The sequence below is a fragment of the Leopardus geoffroyi genome, chromosome E1 (assembly GCF_018350155.1).
Source record: "Leopardus geoffroyi isolate Oge1 chromosome E1, O.geoffroyi_Oge1_pat1.0, whole genome shotgun sequence".
Lineage (NCBI taxonomy): Eukaryota > Metazoa > Chordata > Mammalia > Carnivora > Felidae > Leopardus > Leopardus geoffroyi.
This window is the reverse complement of record NC_059330.1, coordinates 40,806,657-40,822,385: the sequence shown is the minus strand read 5'-3', so window position 1 is coordinate 40,822,385 and position 15,729 is coordinate 40,806,657. Positions and strand designations below refer to the sequence as shown.

General features: G+C 39.5%; 1 protein-coding gene across 3 annotated transcripts in view; it reads left to right on the top strand.

The window, feature by feature from the left end:
• Nucleotides 1–15,729, top strand: part of STAT5B (signal transducer and activator of transcription 5B) — a 65,197-nt gene that overhangs the window by 23,694 nt on the left and 25,774 nt on the right. For 2 of the 3 annotated variants that reach the window (XM_045488912.1, XM_045488913.1), the window contains exon 2: nt 14,815–14,952. In XM_045488912.1, the coding sequence (XP_045344868.1) occupies nt 14,825–14,952 (128 nt within the window). In that variant the 5' untranslated portion in view covers nt 14,815–14,824. Of the gene's footprint in view, nt 1–14,814; nt 14,953–15,729 lie in introns of those variants that run through there. The other variant, XM_045488914.1, reaches the window with a different exon arrangement.

Here is a 15,729-nt window from a genome sequence, read left to right as displayed (position 1 = left end):
TTTAGAACAAGAGTTTGTCTCAGAAAAAGCCTCCTGTCTCCGTTGCCACCACAATCTGAAACTAACGAGGTAGAAACCACATAGAGACCTATGACATGCTGTAGGAGCCCTTGCGAAGGACCCGTCACATTTTCTTCTAGGCTGTACATAGGTAGTTAAGCCAGGAATCCATCTGGTTGAGGAAACTTAAAGAAGTTTTCATTTTTCCTTCCTTCTCCTTCACTTTTATTCTCAAAAGGGTCTAATTTTGTTGCCTTTAGGAAGATTGAAAGTATGGATGCTTGCTTAATTTAAAGAAGCCTACATGAGAATGCTGTGTTGTTTCTTTGGGAGTGGGAAGACTTCAGTCTTATTATTCCATTAATATTAATTATTCAGTAATTAATTACAGAATTAATATTCAGTCTTACTCCATAACTGCTAGGGGTTACTACCTAAAGAGGATTTAAAATCATATTTTCTGTCCTCTTCCCCTTTTTGTTATTAGTCGTATAGCCTTTTCTCCCCCCATGTCTGATCTAAGAAACTATATAATCATATATGCGCTTCTGCTGACTGTCAGCATTGAACCTGGCCATTGCCTTAGCATGTTTGGCAACTGATGTGACTTCAGTTTGAGAAAAGGAAAGCTAAAGATTTATTTTTATATCAACTTAGGGAGCTTATATGTTGTCACATTTATTATAGTCAAAATACTATTTTATTTTTAGGTGGAGAACTCTGGAGCATTGGTATAAAATCTGGGATGGTTCCAAGTCTGTTCTTTTCCTCATATTAAGTCCACATTAAATCTGGTAGTTCTTAACGGTTCCATTGCCATTTAAAAAGTGTAGCTCTGTGTGATCTTATTGTCTTTAATTTAGTCAAGTGAGACACTTTACATTGCCTCAGTTCTGGGTGTCACATTTGCTTTGTTTTTCTTTGGAGCTTTACTGGAAACCAAATGCTCTTGCGTACTAGCTGCAGAAGCAGGAGGGGAAGTTGGCAAGAATTAACTGCTTTCTGTTTGGTCTGTCTGAGGCAGCTGACCTTTTGGAAGGAAATCGCTGCTCTTTGCTTCTTCCTGTAACAGTGCAGCCTGTGAAAGAACATATATGCACAGGAGGGTTCTGCCGTTATCCTGGCTGATGTCTTGGGGCATAAGCTGTTACGCTTTCACTGCCTCTGTTCTGTGCACTCAAGTTCACGGTGCTAAGTTGTGTAGAAATATCCTCCTCAGTACATAGCGAGAGAGAGTGCTTTTCCAGAAAAAGTAGTTTGTTTTAGCAAAAGTAATTGTATTGCAGAGACCCAATGTTAATGCTGTGGTATACGTGGACAATTACTTGGTGCACAATTTTAACTCATCTTAGTGTTGAACGTTCTGATATCAGTATTACCTCTTATACCAGACAACCTTTTTTTCCTGAGAGAACAAACGTTTTGCATTTTGATTTTCTGAGATGTGAGCATTTATTTATATACTTACTTATTTCAGTTTATTTATTTATTTTGAGAGAGAGAGCTTGAGCAGGGGAAGGCAGAGAGAGGGAGAGGGAAAGAGAATCCCAAGCAGGCCCCGCACTGTCAGCACAGAGCCTGATGTGGGGCTCAGACACACAAACTGTGAGATCATGGCCTGAGCTGAAACCAAGAGTCGGACACTCAGCCAACTGAGCCACCCGGGTGCCCCAGTGTGAGCTTTTATTTAAATGTCATTTTATCTCAGAATTAGAATTAGCTTCTTAACATACCTGCTATCCATTGTGGGACCACCTTTCCTACAGGACTTGTTTTACTTAAACACAGTGAGCATTTTACCCCACATACTGACATCATTTTCCAAAAGCTGCAGTCGGGCTTCATAAATGGGTTATCAGCCAGTGAGTAACAAAGGAACCAACTGATGGGACATTTCTCTCTTAAAGAGCAGATTTTAGTCTTCCCTTATTTTAACCAAAGCATATTTAATTTTTTTTTAACGTTTATTTATTTTTGAGACAGAGGGAGACAGAGCATGAACAGGGGAGGGGCAGAAAGGGTGGCAGACACAGAATCCGAAACAGGCTCCAGGCTCTGAGCTGTCAGCACAGAGCCCAACGCGGGGCTCGAACTCACGGACCGTGAGATCATGACCTAAGCCGAAGTCGGATGCTTAACCGACCAAGCCACCCAGGCGCCCCAAACCAAAGCATATTTAGGTTCATTGTTTTGTTTTGTTTTTTGAAATGATTTATATTTAAGTAACTGTAAGCAAAAATGAAGTTGATTATGATTATTGGTAAATGCGAAGAATACAGCTACATGAAAAGAGGGCGGAATACTGTGTTCTCCATTTAGTTGGGGTTCACTGGATAGGTGTGCTTTTCCAACATATTATTGGTTTCTCTCCTAGTGTTTACTGTTGATAGTAAAGATACTGTTGATAGGTGAGCATTAGTGTTGATGTGCAGAAAAGGTGTAGGGAGGGAGAATTAGCTCAGGGCTTCCTTAGCAAGATTTCCCTACAGTGCTTCTTTTCTGTTCTTGGAAACTGGTCTGATTTGTTCAACCTTCCTGAGATAGTGAAGAATCCCAGAGGGAGTGCAAACCTTGCTTAGGCTTTGGGTGTAAGTTCTTGACACAAAGTCAGTCAATATCAACATAATAGGAAGACTTTCCCCCAGTTCTGTTGGCCTAGGAGCACAGTGAGGAACTGATGGCTAAGGCCTTCCAGGATCTGATCTTGTAAGTATAATCTTCTATAGCCTTGAATTGTTACCTTTGAACTATCAAGGGCCTTCACCTAGGCCAGTTGTGTTCAGGTGCATCATTAGGGATAATAGAAGTGTAGTTTTTGAAAGGGAAATCTTGCACTGCTGTGAGTGGTTTTCTGTGTATTCCATTCTGTTTAATAATTGGTACAAATGGGCGCCTGGGTGGCACAGTCGGTTAAGCGTCCGACTTCAGCCAGGTCACGATCTCGCGGTCCGTGAGTTCGAGCCCCGCGTCAGGCTCTGGGCTGATGGCTCAGAGCCTGGAGCCTGTTTCCGATTCTGTGTCTCCCTCTCTCTCTGCCCCTCCCCCGTTCATGCTGTGTCTCTCTCTGTCCCAAAAATAAATAAACGTTGAAAAAAAAAAAAAAGAATTGCGATTCTGAATTTTTATTTCATGCCCTACTTAAATCAAGTCTACCTGACTTGTAAGAAAGTGCCATAACCTGGATATTGTCATGTAGGAAGTATTTGTTTCTATGTCTTTTGTGTGTCCCTTTGTGGTTGGTTCTTGTGGGATGAGTAGTACCAATTGCTCATGCTCATTAAATTTATATTTCAAATTTACATTTTAAACAAAATGTAATAAATCAAAAACTTTATTAAAAAAATTGTACCAAAATGCCTTCACCTAAATGGAACAACTGTTTATAGTTCTCTTTGACCTTGCTCTGTTATTTGTTCTTTAGCATACACATTGTGTATACTTTTCATTTAATATTCTTTTCTTTATATTTAAAAAATATATGTACATTGCCTTATACCTCAATATTGTCTTCCTACTTTATTTAAATTGTCACACAATACTCTATCAGATTAATATATTATAGTTTAACCATCCTCCTATGTTGAATTTAGGTTGTTTCCAGTTTCTTACTGTTGTATATTATCTAATTTAACTAATGCTTGCCCCTGGGAATTGCCCTAGAGTAAGGTGCTCTTCAGAGCAAATTTTGTTAAATGGAAACTTAATGCTACTGTAATTCTCAATGGTAAGAGGGAAGATGTGAACTTTAATGAGGAAAATATTGGGAACATATATAGATTTATTAATAAATTGCCCTTTTTGAATCAAAACAAGAAGGAAGGGATTATCTTTCATTTAAATGGTACAGAAACTGAGTATATTGCGGTAGGAATTTTTATTTCCTGAACTAATCCAAACTATACAAAAGCCACATTCTTTTTTTTTTTTTTTTTTTAAACGTTTATTTATTTTTGGGACAGAGAGAGACAGAGCATGAACGGGGGAGGGGCAGAGAGAGAGGGAGACACAGAATCGGAAACAGGCTCCAGGCTCTGAGCCATCAGCCCAGAGCCTGACGCGGGGCTCGAACTCACGGACCGCGAGATCGTGACCTGGCTGAAGTCGGACGCTTAACCGACTGCGCCACCCAGGCGCCCCCAAAAGCCACATTCTAAGATGAGTTGGTCTTGATTAACAGTATAAGATGGGTACAGCTATAAACATTTATTAGAAATTCTGAGGCTAACATAGGGCTACATGGCAGTCTCACATCATTTCTTACTTTCCATAATGCAGAAGTCATTATTTGTGGGCTACAGAAAATGTTTTTAGTTATCTGGAAAATGGCATTGATGTAGCTTCTTCCCAAATGGGTTGTTCAGGTTGCTTAATGGATTTCAACACAGATGATAATGCACGTGTATTCGAGCCGTAGGCCAGCGTGGCATGAAGGAGTCCAGTTTGTATAACAGTGTCCTACCAGCTTCAGCACAATGTCTCAGAAGTCCAGACTTTTATGTACTGCCAGGGACAATTTCAAGATGACAGTCAAACCTCTGCTCTGTTTTTTTGTTTTTCTTTCTTGCAATTTTTGCCCTTAATTTTGATTTTGAAAAACTTCTAAATTACTGAAAAATGGAAAGGACAGAACAATGAACGAACGCTCATGTACACTTTGCCTACATTGATCAGTTATTACCTTCCCTTTATCACCCTTCCTACCACCACCTTCCTTTCCCTCTTTCCTTTGAAAGCCCGCTGCAGCCATCATGACCATTTTTTATCCTTAGATGCTTGAGTATGTATCCACTAAGAACAAGTCCAGTGTCACCTCAATGCCATTATCGGTCTCAAGAAATTTAATATTGACAGAGTAATATCCAATCTATAGGCTATATTTAAATTCAATTTGAATTTAAAATTTTAATTTTTAATTGTCCCAGTAATGTCCTTTAGAGATGTGGTTTGTTTTGTTTATTTTAAAAATTATGCCCTAGGTAGTTATCATGTCTCTTAGTCTCCTTTAATCTAAAAATTTTTAATGTTTATTTATTTTTGAGAGAGAAGGAGACATAGACTTCGAGGCAGGCTCCAGGCTCTGAGCTATCAGCACAGAGCCTGATGCACGGCTAACTCAGGAACTGTAAGATCATGACCTGAGCCAAAGTTGGACGCTCAACCGACTGAGCCACCCAGTCACTCCTAGTCTCCTTTACCATTTTTCTGTCTTTCATAAGAGTCTTACAATTTGGATTTGTCTGACTGTTACATGAGTAGAAGTGAAACATTAATTTGTGTATTCTTTTCAGTAGATCACATTTGGAGGCATATGCAACAGCCCCCCTTATCCACAGTTTCACTTTCTACAGTTTCAGTTACCCACGGCCTTTCTGACATATTGTCAGAAGGTTAATAGTAGCCTAATGCTACATCACCTTGCCTACGTCATTCACCTCAGTTCATCTCATGTAGGCATTAACATCACAGGATGGATGGGTGTGGTACAATAAGATACTTAGACCACATTCATATAACTTTTATTATACTACATTGTTACAATTGTTCAGTTTTATTTTTAGCTATTGTTTTTAATCTCTTACTGTGCCTGATCTATAAATTAATCTTTATCATAGGTATGTATGTATAGGAAAAACATAGTATATATAGGGTTCTGTGCTATCTGTAGTTTCAGGCATCCACCGAGGGGTCTTAGAATATATGCCCTGCGTGTAAGCGGGGGGACTACTCTAATGTCAGTTTGTTCCATGATTGAGGATATTTGATTATTTGGTTGTTCATCATTTTCTTCCACTGAAAATATACTTTTCCCTTTGTGAATAATAAGTAATAGGTGAGGTAACACTTTGAGACTGTGAATATCCTATTCCCCAACAAGTACCACCTAATGGTTTTAGTTGCTATGATATGATCCTTGTCTGAGTCTACTCTCTTTATTTTTGAGGTTGCGTTTTTCACTAAGATGCCTTATATTTAGGTGAGCATTTCAAATATATGATAATCCACTAAGACTTGATCTGTATATTTCACAGATAGCTCCCTCTCTCTACCTTTCCTCTGCTTCTCCATCACCCCCTTTCCTCTCACTCTTCTTCCCAGAGTAGTACGTAATGATTTGGCTGTGACATGAAGATTTATGACTGATTGTCTTCCCAGAATATTATCATCTCTATGTTGCCTGGGCAAATTTTTCCTTGTTTGCTTCTTTGTGAGCCAAATGCTTTGATTCTTTCTGTTCTCTTCCCATCTGTTTAATAATCTGATTTTGTTAGAGAATTGCCTTCCTGATTGCTTATAAAGTAGTGTTTAGAAATTTTTTTAAAGAGCAGATGGCTCTGGTATTGACCTACTTTTAGATGGGATCATTTTACTCAAACCTTACTTGATATTCAGTTTAATATGAGTAAAGTTTTAACCCACTGTTACTGCTATTTCACATTTTTCTGTCCCTCCAAGTTTCTACTACTAGGTTAGGTGACCACCGCCACTTAGTATATGTAATAATGTTGGTATTGACAGTAATGCAGTAAACATAACTAAGGAACTGCTCTTTATATTCTGTCCAAAGTCTTTAAGTATTAAATGGTGCTGATATAGTTAACAGTTTTGAATCCTGATTCCTTGCCTTAGACCTTTCAGATCAGAAGCAATGTTTATGTATCTCTTATTTCATCTGCCAACTAGTCCAAGCCTTTGCCCAAATCAGAGCCTTATCATATTAGGTTTCTTACTCTAATTTCTTTTTCTTTTAAGTTATGAAATATAACAAACATACAGAAAAGTACAAAAAATAATATGACAAACCACGACAAGTTCTCAGGGCAAAGGCCACCTGATAAAGCGGTAGACTCCCCAGATCCAACACAGACCAGTGGTGTGGGACCTGGAGCAAATTTTTCATCCCCAAAAGAAATACATACTCATTAAGAGTCACTTCCCATGACTGCAGCCCTTGGTAACCACCAATTTTCTTTGTGTCTGTGGGTTTGTCTGTTTGGGACATTTCATATAATGGAATTTATAATAGGTAGCTTTTTGTGTCTAGCTTCACTTAGCATAATGTTTTAAGGTGCATCCATGCTGTAGCATGTGTCAGTATTTCATTCCTTTTTATGTCTGAATAATATTCCATTTTATCCATTTTATTTTTCCACTTATATCCATATCATCCATCCCTTCGTTGATGGACATTTGGGTTGTTTCCTCTTTTTCGCCATTATGAGTAATGCTGCTTTGAATATTTGTGTACAAATTTTTTTGGACATAATGCTTTCAGTTCCCTTGGGCATTTACCTAGGAGCTGAACTACTAGGTCATATAGTAACTCCATATTCAAGCTTTGAAGAACTGCCAGATTGTTTTCCAAAGTTGTTATGCCATTTTACAATCCTGTTTAATTTGTTGAGCCTTGATTTCCTCATCTGTAAACTGGGGATAATAATAGTGTCTACCTCCTGTTTGTGTGAGGATTAAATGAGTAGATTCATAAAAGCATTTACTGTTATAAATAATATATAATTTTTTTAATGTTTATTTATTTTTGAGACATGAACGGGGGAGGGGCAGTGAGAGAGGGAGACACAGAATTGGAAGCAGGCTCCAGGCTCTGAGCCGTTAGCCCAGAGCCCGACGCGGGGCTTGAACTCACGGACTGTGAGATCGTGACCTGAGCTGAAGTCGGACGCTTAATCAACTGAGCCACCCAGGTGCCCCTGTTATAAATAATATAGTAGATATCCAGTAAATGATAGTAAATGATAAATCTGGATGGTGGATAATAACAGTAGTAAATGTTATTTTAATTCATTTTTTGATCTGATTTCTGAAATTTATTTTTTATTTATTAGATGAATCAAAATATTTTTGCTAACAATTCATACTTTAATTAGTAGGGGTCAGGTGTGTCCTTGGAAAAGGCACAACTTCCTGCTGGCCTGGTCTTCTCTGTCAGAAAAGCACATTGGAATGGATGTTCTTTCTTTCTTTCTTTTTTGAGTTTATTATACTCAGTCTTGCTCTTGTTACACTACCCTTCACAATTCTTGGGGTTCTAATTCAGTGGTGGGAGAACAGCCCTCTCAGTGTGCTCACTCACTCTTAAAATAAATAAATAAACATTAAAAAACTGGACACAGGGAGAGGGAAGCCAACTTTGTAAGTTTAAGGTTGTAAAGTCAGAATAATAATTGAGAACTTATGATGAACCAGGCACTGTTTTAAGCATTTATACATATTAACTTATTTTTACAACTCCCCAAGGGATGTATTATTAGCATTGTCTTATAAATAAGGAAACTGAGGCACAGAGAGGTACAAGAAGTTGAATCTCACAGAACTCTATTTAGGTGAATTTGCCATGATCTGCAAAACTCTAACTCCCATTTTAGAGACTTTAGTCCCGGGATATGATGTGATGGGGTGGTGGTTGTGGTGGGATGGAGAGTAGGAGTTACAAAATGCTTTAAGGGGGGCGCCTGGGTGGCTCAGTTAAGCGACTGGCTTCGACTCAGGTCATGATCTCACACTTCGTGAGTTTGAGCCCCACATCGGGCTCTGTGCTGACAGCTCAGAGCCTGGAGCCTGCTTCTGATTCTGTGTCTTCCCCTCTCTCTGCATCTCCCCTGCTCATGCTCTGTCTCTCTCTGTCTCTCAAAAAATAAATGTTAAAAAAAATTTTTTTTTAATGCTTTAAGGTACACATGAGGGGCACCTGTGTGGCTCGGTTGAGCGTCCGACTCTTGATTTCAGCTCAGGTCATGATCCCAAGGTCGTGGGATCAAGTCTGCATTGGGCTCTGCACTGAGCATGGAGACTACTTAAGATTCTCTTTCTCTCTCCCTCTCTGCCCTTCCCTGGCTTGCATACAGGCCCGTGCTCTCTCTTCCTCTCTTAAAAAAAAAAAAAACAACAAAAATTATGCACACAAGCCCAGTGCAACAGATCCCTACACACATTTTAACGCCTCCCACTCCCACCCCAAACTAGAATATATTCACTCAATTGGCGTTTATGCATTGGGAGCCTTCAACTGTCATGTACTCTATACTTATCTTCCTCCACAGTTTAGCTTGGAGGACCTTGGCACCATGACCTTGGCCACAGTGTTCTAGAAGTCTTCAGAGGCAGTGATGTTTTTCTTTTTCTTCTTCTTCTTCTTCTTTTTTAAACGTTTATTTATTTTTTGAGAGACAGAGGGAGCATGAGCAGGGGAGGGGCAGAGAAGAGAGAGAGTCACAGAATCCGAAGCAGGCTCCAGGCTGTAAGCTGTCAGCACAGAGCCCAACATGGGGTTCGAACTCATGAACCACGAGATCATGACCTGAGCCAGAGTCGGATGCTTAACCAACTGAGCCACCCAGGCGCCCCTAGAGTGATATTTTTCTTGACAAAGGTTTATATTTTACTTTTAAAAGGGAAGGCATCTAGTAAGAGTGTATTTATTATTGAGACAAGATTATTCCTAAATCCCACTCACACATACCATTTATTAGTGGACATTCATTTTTATGGTTTTCAGTAAGACTAACATTATGAGCTATTAGACTTTGAACTTTTTTTAAACAAGTGCCTGACAGTCTGCTTTATTTGAGACTCCTAGGATATATCCAAATATATAAGGTTGATTTCCGCACGTTAGGCTTTTGGAAAGTATGACATTCTGCATCCAAGGCTAATTTGGGTTGTTTGGAATGCTTATGAACACTAAGAATGCAACTAAGTAAAACTCAACTGATTCTCATCTTTGGCTAAAAATAAGATTGTGAATCCATTTCCCAGTCTTTAGAGAAGCCCCTGTGATGATTTACCAAAGATACAAACCACTTCCTTGTCAGAACATCACACGTTGAAGACAGAGCTGCCTGTAAATAAGCAAAAGAAAGCCTGTATTGAGGACAGTTACTGCATATGTAGAGTAGTATTTGGTGGCAGAATGAATACTGGTGACAAAGGACAGGGTCTCGGCTCATGCCAGGCGTAGGCATAGCTTAATGATGGGTGTGAAGAGTTTGGGCATGTACAAGGAGGGAAAGCGCTACTTAGGTTCTAGGTTCTACTGATACAGTGGGGGTGGGGTGGGTTTTGTCTCCAAATTGTATATTTTAAATTGTTACATGACAATTGCAGTAATTCATCTTCTATTCCATGCATATATAATTCTTAGTTAAAAAGTAAAATGAAAATGATGCTGTACTATTTATTGTACCTTTATTTTATATGTTTTTGATTAGTAGGCAAAATCTACTCTCCAGCTCTATCAAAGCATTTTTATGTAGTGAAATTAAAAGTATTTTGTACTTATCAAAATAAGGTGGTTACCACCTTATATTTACCAGCTATTCTTCAAATAGCATTTTAGAAAATATTACAACATGTTCATATTTAGAACCATAAAAAACATTCTGACAGATTCTAAGAGTTCAGCATTCTGCTCTTTGATAATAAGTGAAAACTAATATAAAACTTAAGACACAATGGTATGATATTTATATAGTACCCCTATATATATGGCATATTACCATTGTATTTCTTTCTTAAAGCAATAATGGATACTTGGAATATGCTCAACCAGCAGGATATGTGAAATATTTACCACGTATGTATTTATTCACTAGCAAATATGTCTTGATTACTTCCTTACCATGGCAGTCATTATACTTAGGCATTAGGGAACACAGTAGTAAATAAATGTGCTCCCTTCACTCACTGTTTTGTTTTTTTTTTTAATGTTTATTTTCGAGAGAGAGATTGAGAGAGACAGAGCGTGAGCAGAGGAGGGACAGAGAGAGAGAGGGAGACACAGAATCTGAAGCAGACTCCAGGCTCTGAGTTGTCAGCACAGCCTGATGTGGAGCTCAAACCCACGAACTGTGAGATCATGACGTGAGCCAAAGTCGGACGCTTAACCAACTGAGCCACCCAGGCCCCCCTCCCTTTACTCACTGTTCTTAGACTTCAGTGGGGAAGATAAACAAAAATAAGTTAACAAAAACTAAAAAGTAAAATTACACATTGTGGCATATGTTATTAAGGAACAAATAGAGTATTGTTAATACAGACTCATCTGAGTTGTAAAATCTGTTCCCTTTTCTGGCCTTGGTACTATATTTCTTTCCTTTTCTTTTTTTCTTCAATTTTTTAATGTTTATTTATTTTGAGAGTGAAAGTGAGAGCAAGCATGAGTGTGGTGGGGAGAGGCAGAGGGAGAGAGAATCCCAAGCAGATTCCATGCTGTCATCATAGAGCTGGATGCAGGGCTTGATCCCACGAACCACGAGATCATGACCTGAGCCGAAATCAAGAGTCAGATGCTTAACCAACTGAGCCACCCAGGTGCCCCACCTTGGTATTTTATACTGATACCTTGTTCCACAATAACTTTAAAAAGACCTGATGGGGGCGCCTGGGTGGCTCAGTCGGTTAAGCGTCCGACTTCGGCTCAGGTCATGATCTTGCAGTCTGTGAGTTCGAGCCCCGCGTCAGGCTCTGTGCTGACAGCTCAGAGCCTGGAGCCTGTTTCAGATTCTGTGTCTCCCTCTCTCTGCCCCTCCCCCGTTCATGCTCTGTATCTCTCTGTCTCAAAAATAAATAAACGTTAAAAAAAAAATTAAAAAAAAAAAAAGACCTGATGTATTTGACCAAATTGTGTGTATACATTTATTTGTTCACCAACAACAAAAATTTACAGAATGCTTATGTGCCAGGCACAGTTCTAGGCCCAAGAGAAACAGTGAACAAAACAAAGCCATTGTGTTCATGGTGATTTCACCGTAGTGAGAAGGCAGTAAACAAATATATGATAAATGTCGGGAATGATAAATCATGTGAAGAAAAGTCAAGTAGACCAAGAGGATACAATGGACCAGAAAATACTACGTTCTTTCAGTGGCCTAAGGAGCCTCTGAGGAGATCAATGTTTCCCCCCAGTTTTTGTTCTTTTGTCTCTTGGGTCAGTTCAGCTAATGAATGGAAGATTCAAGAAAATTTTTGTATCTGTTGGTATTGTTCACATACTCATTAAGACTGCTATAGTGAGGTCCTACTTCTTTCCAGTTCCTTACCACCAAAAGAGATGAGTGCCTGAATTATGTTCTTCATTCCTTCATTGTTCTTCCATACACTTCAGTGCCTAAGAACCTCCACCCAACCCATCCATCCCTTCACCTTTTATCCAAAAAACAAGCCTTTGATATCTTTTCCAATTTTCCAAAATCTTGGGATATGATTCATTTAATTAAAAATTATATTGTACAATTAAATGTCTTCCAGATGTTGGATTATAACATGGGATTGCTTCCGGAGAGAGCTCTTTTATCTGAGTCTTTCTCCTAGTAAACTCCCAGCCATTGAAATTTGATGTCTTGGGTGATCTTACAGTGATCCCAGCTTTAATGCCCAAAGCCCTAAATAAAATTGTACACCGCTCAAGTGTTCTATAGCACTGCACAAGTCTAAAATAGGTAACTGGCATCCACCCCACACCTCATTGTTGGCTAACTGACTTGTCCCATAAATAGCTCAGTGTTATACGATCGCGCAACTACAACTAACAGAGAAGGGATTTTTGTTTCCTAACACACATGTGTAGTCTCTGGTACTCAACAAAATCAAGATTTGATTTACTGCACCCTAACCATAATATACTTAAGAGAATTGTGCAAATCAGTAGCCAAATCATTTTGGATGGATTTCAAGTTAGCCTTGCCTGACATCAAATTCTACACTGTGGATCATAGTATTAGAGCAAGATTCAGTTTTACTACCTTGTGTACATGAAAGTGATGTTGCTGCCGCAATCGGGTTGATCCCAGAGAGTTTCTGCCAAATGAATTAAAAATTCTCTGGTAAGTGGCCAAAATGAACAAATCAGGAGACTATAGATGCTGGAGAGGATGTGGATAAACGGGAACCCTCTTGCTCTGTTGGTGGGAATGCAAATTGGTGCAGCCACTCTGGAAAACAGTGTGGAGGTTCCTCAAAAAATTAAAAATAGACCTACCCTATGACCCAGCAATAGCACTGCTAGGAATTTACCCAAGGGATACAGGAGTGCTGATGCATAGGGGTACTTGTACCCCAATGTTTTTATATCAGCACTCTCAACAATAGCCAAATTATGGAAAGAGCCTAAATGTCCATCAACTGATGAATGGATAAAGAAATTGTGGTTTATATACACAATGGAGTACTACGTGGCAATGAGAAAGAATGAAATATGGCCCTTTGTAGCAACGTGGATGGAACTGGAGAGTGTGATGCTAAGTGAAATAAGCCATACAGAGAAAGATACCATATGGTTTCACTCTTTTTTTTTTTTTAATTTTTTTTCCAACGTTTATTTATTTTTGGGACAGAGAGAGACAGAGCATGAACAGGGGAGGGGCAGAGAGAGAGGGAGACACAGAATCGGAAACAGGCTCCAGGCTCTGAGCCATCAGCCCAGAGCCTGACGCGGGGCTCGAACTCCCGGACCGCGAGATCGTGACCTGGCTGAAGTCGGACGCTTAACCGACTGCGCCACCCAGGCGCCCCGATATGGTTTCACTCTTATGTGGATCCTGAGAAACTTAACAGAAACCCATGGGGGAGGGGAAGGAAAAAAAAAAAAAAAGAGGTTAGAGTGGGAGAGAGCCAAAGCATAAGAGACTCTTAAAAAGTGAGAACAAACTGAGGGTTGATGGGGGGTGGGAGGGAGAGGAGGGTGGGTGATGGGTTTTGAGGAGGGCACCTTTTGGGATGAGCACTGGGTGTTGTATGGAAACCAATTTGACAATAAATTTCATATATTGAAAAAAAATTCTCTGGTAAATCTGAGAAGGCATCTTGGTAGTTTTATAAAACCTTTTCTAGAGTCAAGAGCATGTTTTAAAAATCTACCTACTATTGGAATACAGTGGTTCTTGTTTTTAACTCTTAGCTGGAATGTATTGTTTTCATGTCAGAGAGATTTTTAAATACTATAACAGAAGATTGTTTCATAAATTCCTTCACAGTAACTCAGAAAGTGACACTTGGGGCATTTTTCCAGGTAAATCTGTGCCCTTTATGTGTAAAGCATTGCAGCTTAGGTAACTAGTAATAACACATAGGATTCAATTCATGCTTTAGATATTTTCACTCTTCTTTTACTGGGTCTTTTTCAAAATAGCACATTTATTATATTTCTTAAAAGTCAGAATACCAGATCCAAAACAAGTGATTCTTTTAAAAATCCCTTTGCTAATTATTTATCCTGTTGAAATGCTGCTTATTATTATTTTTATAATGTTTCTTTATTTTTGAGAGGGAGAGAGAGGGTGGCAGAGGGGCAGAGAGAGAGGGAGACACAGAATCCAAAACTGCCTCCAGGCTCTGAGCTGTCAGCACCAAGCCCGATGTGGGGCTTGAACTCATGAACCGTGAGATCATGACCTGAGCCGAAGTCGGACACTTAACCGACTGAGCCACCCAGACGCCCCAGAAATACTGCTTATTATTACTTCAAGTTTGGAACAAAAGTAAAGAATATGTGATATCAAAGCTATAGGCAGTTCTTCCCCTAATGTTGGCTTTGTACTTTTACTTGTAGGACTTCAGTTTGTTTTACAGTCAGCGCTTCATAGACCCAGTTATATACCTTCCCATGGCCACGTTGAATGTGTACATTTTGAAACATTTTTAAAGCTAAAATTCAGTTCAAAAATACTGATCTACCAAGAAGGGCTTAAAAGCATTTGTCTATAGGTTTTATAACTGTGAATATTTAGTCTAGTGGATTTAAAAGCTGAAGGGAAAAAAAACCAAAAACCCCACCCAAACCACTGATTGTTTGTTTAATAGGTTGCAAACCATGGCTGTGTGGATACAAGCCCAGCAGCTCCAAGGCGATGCCCTTCATCAGATGCAAGCATTATATGGTCAGCATTTCCCCATTGAGGTGCGACATTATTTATCCCAGTGGATTGAAAGCCAAGCTTGGTAAGTGAACAGAATTTTTTTCTATCAGATTTAGTGAAACATGGGCATATGGGAAGGAAAACATGATGGAGACTTTAAAAGTTGTACATTTTTTAAAAAACGACGTGGGGGCGCCTGGGTGGCTCAGTCGGTTGAGCGTCCGACTTTGGCTCAGGTCATGATCTCACAGTCTGCGAGTTCGAGCCCCGCATTGGGCTCTGTGCTAACGGCTGAGAGCCTGGAGCCTGCTTCCGATTCTGTGTCTCCCTCTCTCTCTGCCCCTTCCCTGCTCATGCTCTGTCTCTCTCTGTCTCAAAAATAAATAAAAACATTAAGAAAAAAAAAAAAAACAAAAAAAACAAAAACGACATGACCCATAAGAAGGTATTTAACCCTAGCTTAGATTTTAAGCAGGTGGAATAACTCTTAGGATTTTTAAAATAGGATTTCCCCCCTTTAGTAAACTCTGGCTAAAAGCATTAGAGTATTGCTGCTAATAAACAACAGTTAACAAATATGTTTTGAGTGCCTATAGGGTGTAAGATAGGAACAGATAAAGCCCTTGTCCACAGGGATGCCTGGGCGGCTCAGTTGGACGTCTGGTTCTTGGTTTTGGCTCAGGGTCATGGCCTTGCGGTTCATGGGGTTGAGCCCTGTGTTCAGGCTCTGTGCTGACAGTGAGGAGCCTGCTTGGGATCCTCTCTCTCCCTCTCTCTCTCTCACCTGTCATTGCTGGCGTGCACTCGTGCACACACTCTTTCTCCCTCTCTCTCTCTCTTAAAACAAATAAATAAATAA